At 34.4% G+C, this 11,025-nt stretch overlaps 1 protein-coding gene across 2 annotated transcripts in view; it reads right to left on the bottom strand.

The window, feature by feature from the left end:
- The window catches only part of LOC138319087 (zinc finger C2HC domain-containing protein 1C-like), a 168,543-nt gene extending 157,525 nt beyond the window's left edge, over positions 1–11,018 (bottom strand). The window contains exons 1-4 of one of the 2 annotated variants that reach the window (XR_011207949.1): positions 10,877–11,018; positions 5,466–6,541; positions 4,518–5,138; positions 1,780–4,153 (exon numbers count right to left, since the gene is read on the bottom strand). Coding sequence is in view for 1 of the 2 variants with exons in the window: in XM_069261998.1 (XP_069118099.1) it covers positions 3,902–4,153; positions 4,518–5,138; positions 5,466–6,527 (1,935 nt within the window). In the remaining variant the exon portion in view is untranslated. Of the gene's footprint in view, positions 1–1,498; positions 4,154–4,517; positions 5,139–5,465; positions 6,542–10,876 lie in introns of those variants that run through there. The other variant, XM_069261998.1, reaches the window with a different exon arrangement.
- Between the last annotated feature and the right edge of the window lie 7 nt (positions 11,019–11,025).

The following is an 11,025-nucleotide window of genomic DNA, read 5'->3' as shown; positions in this document are numbered from 1 at the left end:
ACTGCGATCAACGGTGACAACTGCAAACTTCAATTTATGGAAAACGTTCAGATTCCAGACGGGCTGCAGTTGATACAATATTCCAGTTCTACCAGTCTAAACCGTTCGCAAGAAGCATTTGGATATTTGCCATATACTACATGTACTTTTTTGTAAACAGAAAGTTTGCAAATATCATCTTGTTTTTTGTAGTTTTAAAAGTCTTTTTGAAAAGGCCGGATTAATATCATGTAAGTGGCATATAATAAAACAGTTATCGACCTATTTTCAGGTGGATACGGTGAGTTATCAACCCTCGAAAATTATATAACCATCGGCCTCCGGCCTCGGGATATATCACTTACTCGGGTTGATAACTCACCGTATCCACCTGAAAATAGGTCGATAATTGTATAATATTGCACTGGGACTAATTTACGTATCAAGTAATACCTGATTATAATTATGCGTGATTATTGTTTCTATCGGTGATGGAATGGCTTTAAATTATATCATGCGCTAACGTCATTTCAGCTATAAAGGATTACAATGAGTTACGTTCCGTCACCGAATTAGTCTCATTGTCTAGGATACCTTAGTAAACATTTACTGTAGTCGATTTATCAGTGTATAACGTGACTGTTTTTGTATTCTCTATACGGCTCCCAGAGGGGGTTAGGTTTTCGACCACCACTTTTATGTATTCCTACGATAAGTAAACATATTGATCACTAAATGTGGCCTCAGTCTATAGATATCCTGTGGGACGTACAACCATCCGTGTACATAGAATTCATAGATATTGCTTACATTTATAATGTATCAGGCCATAGCTCGAAACACTTCTATTCATTTCTACTGAAAGACACTCACACTTTACTAAAGAAGATTGATCATGAACTTGATTGAACTACGCTTGTCATTTTATATAAAGGTAGATTCCGTTTATTAAGTTCGATGTATTTACCGAGTATTTCTCAAGTTATCATCAGTCACACTGACATACTGCACAAATATAATTGAATATATTATCATTTTATGGTCGTAAAAGACGTAAAGACGGAATCAACACAGGTAAAGTAAAGCTAAGACATACAGGGCAGGAATGACTGAGCGGAAGTATGGGCTTACTGGCAGTACATGTGGTTTGATGGTGCTGCCCTCAGATAAAGGAATTGGGAATCCACTCAGTACGTTCGATTATTATTGGTATTGAGAAAAAGGGTCATTAGGTATGTTAATAGGTCTGTTGTCAGACGGCTAATGTAGCAATTATATTGAAGTTAATACCTTTCATATAAAGATGTTCTGGCTTATCTTTAATTTGTAATTTGTACAACAGGAAAAGTTATTAATCGGTTGACATCGCGGCTGTGCAAAGACTTAAGGTTTGCACTTGATGACATCGTAAAAACTTTTATCATATTTGTAAATATATATGTACACAAACATGTAGTTCACAGTCATTAGACACATTTTCTCCCTCGCCACTAAGTAGGAATTATGAATATACATCATATAAAAAGCACACTCCTTTTAATTGCCAAGTTGACAGTTTTCAGTGTGACAACACATGTATAGTGCTATTATTGTATAAATATATATTCCGGTTTATTAAGAATCGTGAAAATTGTAATTATAACGATAATACAAATCTTTGGACACGTCACTTATTGTCTATCGTCACTCCTGTATAATGAGAGTGAAAGCACACACCCTGGTTTAATTGAAAAACAACCAAGTAAAACAAATTGCTCTCGGAATAATACGACTCTGAATTCCACTTCAAATTTAAACAACTTTTTATTTTTTAAATAAAATGTGAGGGGTTCTGATCACTTGATTATATCACATGCTTCACAAAGATTCTGTGACTAAATATATGCCCATACATATAGAACATTGTTTATCTTACTTTCTGATATTGTACAATATAAAACATGTAGCTATGTAAATGTTGGCAAGAAGCAATAAACATTGTTTTCTTTTGATTGAATGGGAGGGAAAAGTTCAGTATATTATTAAGATAATTGTACATTTCATGCAGCATCAGTACCGATTAGTTATATACATAGCTTTATAATCAATTTAAAATAACTTGTCACTGTTTATGTCAGACCAGGATTAAACAACGCAACGCTTTTTTGTCTTCCTCTCATTATATCTTCTTTACTGATGAAATAGTATATTTTTCATAACGGTATTGGAGAATGATCACATTCTTAAATAGGATAATTATAACAACAAAATAAACAATTATACACTGATATACATTGTATAGATATAATTAAGATATTGCTTCAAGCAAGAAGAAATTTATATATATACATGTATACCAAGGACGTTTCATTGTATAAAGATAACCAATTAGACAAAAACAAAATAAAAACTGTAACAAAATTTAAGAAACACAAACCAATCAAGAACAACTAGAAGAGTCAAGAATTGAAGGCCCATATGTAAAATGAACATTGCATATGGACTGTGAAAATGAAGCATGCCTGAATGAGATATTCATCTGTTTGGTGTTTTGAGTACAGCATGTATCTTTGTGATACATGTAGATCGTGGAAAAAGGCACATATATGACATCAATGACGAGCTATAAATACTGATAACCTGGTGATGATTTCTAGATTTTTTTCCGAGACAAAGAAAGAAAAATTTTGGATGTCAAGTTTGAAAACAAAAATCAATTGCATGAATATGAAGACCAGTAAATAAAATGCGGCACCATCACATCTTTAACAATAACACTTCAATGTCAAAGTGATCAAAATTAAAAAATACATATATATATATATTTACAGAATTTGAACCCCCCCACAAAAATAAAAAATAGAACAGTAAAATTCGGTGTGATTGATAAAAGTAGAAGCGTATTTACATATACGACTTATGTTAACAACTGATTCCCAACGGAGGTACACTACCATTGTCTTTACGTTTCGAGAGCACACAAATACTTCTAATGATAATAAAACCATTTTGAGCAAACAAATTGACAAAAAGGAAAGTAAAAGTGAAAAAAAGTGAGATCAATGATAAATTTTCAATTACAAAGTAAAAAAAATAACAGAACAAATGTATAATCATAAGTTCCAAGCATCATCTCAACAATGAGATGTAGAAAAAAGTAAAGAATGCAGTAATTCAATTCTTTTAAGTTTACCCATATTATGATCAAGCAGTGTTGATTCCTGAAGTTATTAAAATACTAAATATACTGAAGAAGAGCACTTACAACGCTTTATAGATTAAAGTAGTGTATTAACTAATTAATAGTTAACGTGTGACTCAGTAACCATCACATAAGGAAAAATGAAGTGAAAGTCGGCTAAATCTTGTAAACTTCTGTTAACGTCAACTTTTTCTCTATATGGCGAAAAGATATTTTGGTACATAAACGTATTATTTTAAATTCATTACTGTATACTTCATTTCTAATGGTATATGATATGGCATTCTAACTAATAAAGAGTTTGGCAAGTTGCACACTAATTGTTTGAGATTCAATCAGAATACACGTGATATGGCCGAGGTTCATTGTTACATAAACTGTGTTAATTCACATTTCAGCGCCTGGTACCATAGGTATAATTATTTTCAACGCTTGCCACATTGACGGTCTACAGATTAATAAACTGTTCCTATCGGTAGCCTTGCATTTATGAGTTGGACGAATGTTCCGACCTTTCTTGTCAGGTAGGTAAGGTTACAACTAGTACGGGAGTCCCATATCATCTCGTGGTCTACCTTACAGCAAATAATGCTCATAGCAGATGCAATTGAATTACGTGATGAATTCCACTTTAAAAAGAGTACACGGTACTCTCATGCCACAAATCAAAGGTCACAACTTCAGTTTTCTTTCGACCCAAGACGGATCGTGGAGTTATAAATGAGCTGTAGTATTTATGACTTATCGTTTCCGTTTTAGGGCAGTAGGTCTAGCCTTGATGTCCTTACACTTGGGTATATGCCTTGCTGCAGCCATTTCATTGTATTTACGGTTACAGTGAGGACACTGAACATAATCTGCGTTTTCTGCCGGAGGAGGGGGAGGTAGGTTACTTAGACTTCCGCCCTCTTTCTGTATTTGAGCGACCTTTCGAGCATACCTTATGTTATTTACGAATTCCTCGTGTTGTTTCCTCCAGTTTCCTTTCTTTCCCTATAACAAACAAATACAAAAGCGAATCAAAATTCCGTTTTTGGCGTATTTCAATCTGAGTTTTACAGCTTAAGACGCAGACATTCTTATCACATTTCTCGTTTGCTTAGAAACATAATTATGAAAAGCTACAACTGAAAATAGAGAGGTATTCTAACATTCACTTTTATGGGACCGAATTTCTTCGGTCAATGGTACATTTAAAAATAATTTGCATAAAATGTAGCGACACGAAAGATGCAAAATAATCCACCTATGCTATGAAAATGAGGAACGCGTGGCACCCAAAATAATGATGAATCTATTTTTTGCCTAACTTCAAAAGTTTTTACTTGATAATTAAACCTACAACACAAGAACTTACCGATGGAGTTGACTTCTTTGGTGTGCCGTTCTTTCCTATATATTTTTCCATATCCGTTCCTTGAACCCTCATTTTAGTGCCGTCCAAAACTTTTCTTTTCTTTGTGAGGTTGCCACAGAATTGCCGATGTTTGTCTATTCTATCAGCATTGAATTTACGACCACAGTTGGAACACTTTACTTGCTTTATATGTTCAGTGTCAAACGCACCTTCCATACGTGCGGCTTGCTCGAAGAGGCTAACATTCCCACCACCTCGGGCGGACGCAATTGGTTTGCTATCATACGCACTTTCGGAAGACATTGCTAAAGGATTCTGCTGCGGTGGGGGTCGTCTGTTTATTGGCTTACGTGAGGGTTTAGGCTGTGGAGGGGGAGTTGGTTCCGCTGGGTAACTTGACATATGGGAAGAGTAGCCCTCACTACCGTTATCGTGGTACTGACTTTCGCATCGTGAGCGTGATTGGTTTGTCTTTCGCTGCTGTTCTGACCTTCTTTTTGCTTCCTCTTCTTCCATTTCCCTTCTTTCTTTTTCTTCCCTCTTTCGTCTTTCCTCGTCTTCTTTCATTTTTCTTCTTCTCTCCTCTTCTCTCTTTTTGCGCCGTTCTCTTTCTTTTCTTTCCTGTGAGGAAGAAAATGTCTTTTAGATTTCAACTTTATAACAAAGCATAGGTTGAATTAATCGTGATTATGATATGACTGGGTAACCATTCAATGGACGATTTTATATTTCGAGGTCCAAGGATTGCTAACAGTGTTTGAGAACGAAACAATGATAAAACATGGTATCCCTGTAAATGTAGTAATCTTTTAAAATGAATATAATCATATAGGTTCTTTAATATTACAAACCATATTAGTAAAATATTTAACCTTTAGGTTATCAAATCATGTCTATTAATTTTCATTTTTTATTACACGCATATCACAGTTCTATTATCTCACTTACTTCCTCCTCTTCCGCTGCTCGCTGTTGTCTTATTCTCTCAAGCTCAGCCTGCTGACGTGCAATTTTCTCCATGATCTCTTTTTGCTTTCTGTCAATGTCTAATGCTGATTCCCGTTGACTGTTTGCCTCCGATTCATTTTCCTTTTCATCCTCATACTCATACCCACCACCGATTCCACGATCGAGGGTTTGCTGATGCCTCCGAAGTCTGTCTGCACGTTCTTGGTCCCTGTCCTGCTGGAACTGTTGGAAGTTTGAAGGTTTTGATGTCTTTGACGGGGAGGCTTTTGGAGGACGTCCACCATAGCCAAAAGCATTAACTTTCTGTTTCTGAGCATTTTTCAAATGGGCTAGATTTGGTGGCGGGCTGCCATCATCATCATGATAAAAATCATTGTGGGGTGCACTTTTTGGCGTTTGACCTTCATGTGGTGTTCTCTTGTCGGAATCTTTCGTTTTCGGTCGACCATGAATTTGTGGTTTTCTTGGGAAAAAGTCATTATTTTCGTGTGAAGGTGGCCGCTCGATTGGTGCTAGCGGATTGGATTTATCTCTCCCGGCACTGGACCTTTTCTGATACTTATTCTTGTAACCTTGGGGACCACCTGAGTTTTGGCGTTGATAACCCATATGTTGTCTTTGACTTTGATTAGAGCCAAACGAATTATGCCTACTGATCGTACCATGTGGAGAATTGCTGTTGACGTGCACTCCATTTTCTCTTCGTTTCTGCTGGTAATGTTGTTCAATAGATGGCATTTGACTCAAGTTACCGTTGGCTTCCATTTCACGTCGCTCTCGAAAAAATTCTCTTGCCATACCTTTGGACTGGACACGGTTGAGCGCCCGCTGTTGGTTCTCTTGGTACATATTCACAAGTTTCTCCTCTTTATCTTTCAGCATTCGCTGTTGATACTGCATTTGCATGAGCTGTAATCGCGACATCTTTTGCTGGCCTCCGTCCATGTTTGTTCTCTTGGTTGTGTTGGAGTAGTTCACGTTTTGATAGTTGGACGAGCCTCCATACACAGGCGAGCGGTCCACTACACTACCGCTAATCATTTGGAGGGGTGACACTGAAACAACAAGAGGAATGTTGGAGTAACACAAACGTAACTATCGTTATTCTACAATCAAACATGATATCCTACAAGACATCAGCATACACAAAATCGACAAAAGATGCAAGCAACTGATAATCAGATTGGATGATGAAATTGAAGTCCTGTGTGAGTGTGTAACTATGTTAATCATCGAAAATACAAGTTATAGTTTAAAATAATGATAAAGAAAAATCACATAGTGCATCATTATCAATATTGTTTATTTTATAACAAAAACTTGGTATCTTACAAATTAAAGTATTCTATGCTTACTGGTAGCTAATTGGCTATAGTAGAAGTTCAAAATGTTACTGATAATAACATGCCATAAACTTTCAAGTGATGAATGTTTGCAAAACAGTACATAATTAAATTTTTGAATCATGGATTACAGGTAATATTACAAATAATCTTAAGCAACAAAACAAATTGTGATATAAAAAGATATTGACATTATCTCATTAATATGATAATAAAACAATATGTGATAAGCAGATCAAATATATATCCACATCGTTTTGTATTGCTTCAGATCCATAAATATCCTTGAAACATTGGAATGTAACAGAAACCTGAAAACGTTCAAATCATAATGCATTTTAAACTGAGCCAATGTGTACTTAAGAATGAATAAAGCTTTAAATATAGCAATGATCCTAATGACACACACACACATATATATACCGGTAAAGCCTTTCACTCCCTGTAAATGCTTAACGTTTGGTCCACAGTTAGTTTAAATCTCGGTTACCTACGTCAGCCAACAATGAATGATTAATATGTTTTGACTACTGCCGAGTAAGCATGCCTGTCTACCACTTGAGCTACAGTATATACTGTATACATATTCCCTTAGTCCCCTAAGATCATTAATTAATCAGCTTGGAATTAACATCAATACTATAAAGGAAATTGATTCTGGTGTGCTAGATTGTTTCAAGTGCTCAATAGATATACATCAATGATTCATTACTTACTCTGGGCAGTACAATTATAAGAGTTTTGCCCCAAATATTAGTTTTAATTACTGCTATTGATATACTTATAAAATATACCAAGTGAACTAAAGTGACAGAATAAATCATAGTTTGTAAAGAGTATCATCATAATTTCAGTATCACTCTAGATATTCACTATTAGGTCTTTGGAAACTCTTCCATTTAATGTCCATTAGAATCGTGTTCTAGTGACCTTTCATATTGACTTATCAAACTACTGCCTTCACATTTCTTGATAGTGAATTTCAGGGGAAAAAATAGAATGCAGAGCTGTCAAAATCATTTTTGGTGTATGAAATCATATTTCACTCATCAACAAACATATGCATGCAGTGACGAAATGTTGTTTTCAGTTGATGTAGCCAGATGGAAATAATGCATTTGGAATGAATTACAGGGTACAGGGAAAGCTATCAGAACATGAACTCACAAGTTCAAATCAGTTCACAATATGCCTTGGTCATAAATTTGAATTTCGTTTTGATATTTTGGTAAAACTTGTAGAAATTGATAAAAATTCAACAAAATGTCAATGGCAAAGGTCACTTATAAATCAAAGGTCAAGGTTAGGGGTTAATTTAACTATTTGGGTAACTTTGCCTTTGAATATTTTAATGACATTATGAAGCAAATTTAGTAAAGTTGAACAAGTCAAGATGGTACTGGTGTTGTGATATTTTTGATTTTTTTTACCAAGGGTCATTTGAGATGAAGTAAATATTCAATACTTTGTAAAGTAGAAAGATATATATGTGTATATTTACAGTTTATATATATATATTGCTTATGAAAGTAAATTAAGAATCACCTAGATATATATTTACATAATATAGATAAATATGTGTTTTGCTGACAAACACAAATTTCGAATTATCTAAAACTAACACCATGCATAACTCCTCTGTTGCCACAAGAAATAAAACCTTTTCAGTTATCACTACTAGTGCCCCAGCAACCCCAATAATACTCCTATATTGAATTGAAACAGTTGCTATATATGACATAATGCCTAGCTAATACAACAGCAGCATCAAGACATTCTTTTATAATTCAGATTTGATCATTATCCTATTTAAAGTTGAAAAAAAAATAGAAAAATTAGTAAGATGGCAATTCATGTATGGATATTTTACACAGGTATGGTTGAAATTACACGTTGTAATTTGTAACCTCATAAAAGATTCCTCATTCAGTATTCAGAAGCAAGTATTTCAAGAAGTAAAACATTATGTTGTTTATTTATCTATCTATACTTATTCATACACATTGGGGTAGAAACAGATCATGTGCAATGCTTTGATAAATACCTTTTGCATGTTTAAACTCTTTATGTAATAAATTAATGTAAATCGAGATAGCACCATGTAAAATGATACTTACATATGGCTCATGGACCTAAGGTGACTTAATTTGCTACAGTACCTATATATGTTTATGTAGCTGTTATTCATTATCTAAAAAATAACACATAAATCAATAGATCAACTGAGCCTTAATTGATCTTATAACCCCATATCATAAATTGGGATATTTTGATCTGGTAATATTTTGGTTTATTTGACGTTTGGCATGAAAGCGCCAATATTTAACACATAGGAAAACACCATTTAAATACACCAAAATTTAACCTCTTTATATTGATACAAAATCAAAATTTCTTGACGCCAAAATTTATCCCAATCTACTGTAGAATGCTTGTTAATAACAAATGAGCATTGCAATAATAAACATACATCATTTGAAAATATTGACTATTATTGTATCATATATGCCACACAAAAATTTCTGTTTCTGTCAATTGAAAAAACCCAAGTATAAATTAACTTAGGTGTTTTTCACATGTACCATATAACTATTCATTATTATTTCTTAATATCAACGGGAAAATATAATGAATTTACCAGTGTACAGTTAATAAACATTTAGATTGGTAAACTGATGTATCAAGTGTCCATACATGTAGTAATGAAGATTTTAATGTAGCTTTATCCTTACAAAAATGGTACTAACTCCTTCATGATTCTTAATATCCTTCCCTTCTCTATGTTGTTAAAGAATAAGAACATTTATTGACTTGTTAAAATGTATTGCATGTTTATAGTCTTAGATGTAATTCATGATCAGTAGCCCACACAATTACTGCATACATGTATTATGTACATGTATGTGCATATGTATCTTATATGGTAGTTAATATAATTGTAGCGGGTTTTAACACGGCGGTTTTGAGATCCTTAAACGAAGTAGGTAACGTAATGTTTACTGTCGATTAGTCCCACCTTCAGGTGATTAGACCAAAAAAAACAAGTATGTATGTATCAGGTACCCCTACCTACCCTAGTTTTTACCTCCGACCCTAGCTATTATTATCACAATTTTTTCAAAACAAAATGTACAGTGTGAAGTTTTCAACTTAGATTGTTATGCTTGCTTTAAGTTTAGGTAATGAGAAAAAAAGACTTCTAGCCAGCCTTAAACCTGAAAGACAAATTCATAATGTAGTAATAAAGCAAATCAACCCCTCCCGCACCTCTCCTAAAAAATTATAAAATAAAAAAATAAAATTTAAAAAAATCCCGACCGACCTACCCTATTATTTTCAGTCATGTAACCTGAAACATGCATATAATTTTTTTTTGGTCTTCTGACGTCACAAAAATCACGTGAAATTATATGCCATCATAATCACCATAACTTTAGAAGGTGGGACTAATGAGTAATTTACGTTAAATAGTACTTTACCCACATCATTGTAGGATCTTAAAACCGCCATATTGTAGATATCGGTTATATGATCACCCTCTAGCTTCACGCTATGGGGAATTTCCCTCTAGCTCAGTCAGTGAGAGCGGACCGGTAGACCAGTAGGCCTGATACCAAATGGTGTCGGCTTATTCCACGTTTTGATATTTAGCAGTGCGCTCTGGTCCTAAACCAGACTTCTACCTGTCATAATGTCTAAGTCTGGTTTCAGGACCAGAATACGTACTATCTCGGGCTAGTAGTTGACTAAGGACTAGGCCTAGTTGTGCAAATGTACTTTCCAATAAATGCAGAGTATCTGGCCTGACACTTTAAAATAACATTCACAATGATCACATCAAAACATTTCAAATCCTCTTTTTACCAATGCCGAGTTTAATAATCGGGGTTGATGATCATTACCAAACAGCACTTTAAAGTTACAGTATAAACACAACGTTATGTTACATGTGCAAGTTTGGAGAAGCTTTTGAAGTTTCTACCACAGTTCATCTATTCTGTAAACTATAGCCTAAATGTTAAGGGGAAAAACACTTTTAACTCTTACCTTAGTGTATCTTTTCAGAGGTGTTAGATGTTCAACTGTTTATCAAAACCGGTATCGTAGGTATAATAACAACGTATGCTTCAATGGTCGTCGCCATATTGTTTATCGGGTCTTGACGACAAAGATTCATACACTTCAAAACAAATTAG

Source organism: Argopecten irradians, chromosome 3, assembly GCF_041381155.1.
Source record: "Argopecten irradians isolate NY chromosome 3, Ai_NY, whole genome shotgun sequence".
Lineage (NCBI taxonomy): Eukaryota > Metazoa > Mollusca > Bivalvia > Pectinida > Pectinidae > Argopecten > Argopecten irradians.
The sequence above is the reverse complement of the archived record's forward strand: the minus strand, read 5'-3'. Positions and strand labels throughout refer to the sequence as shown.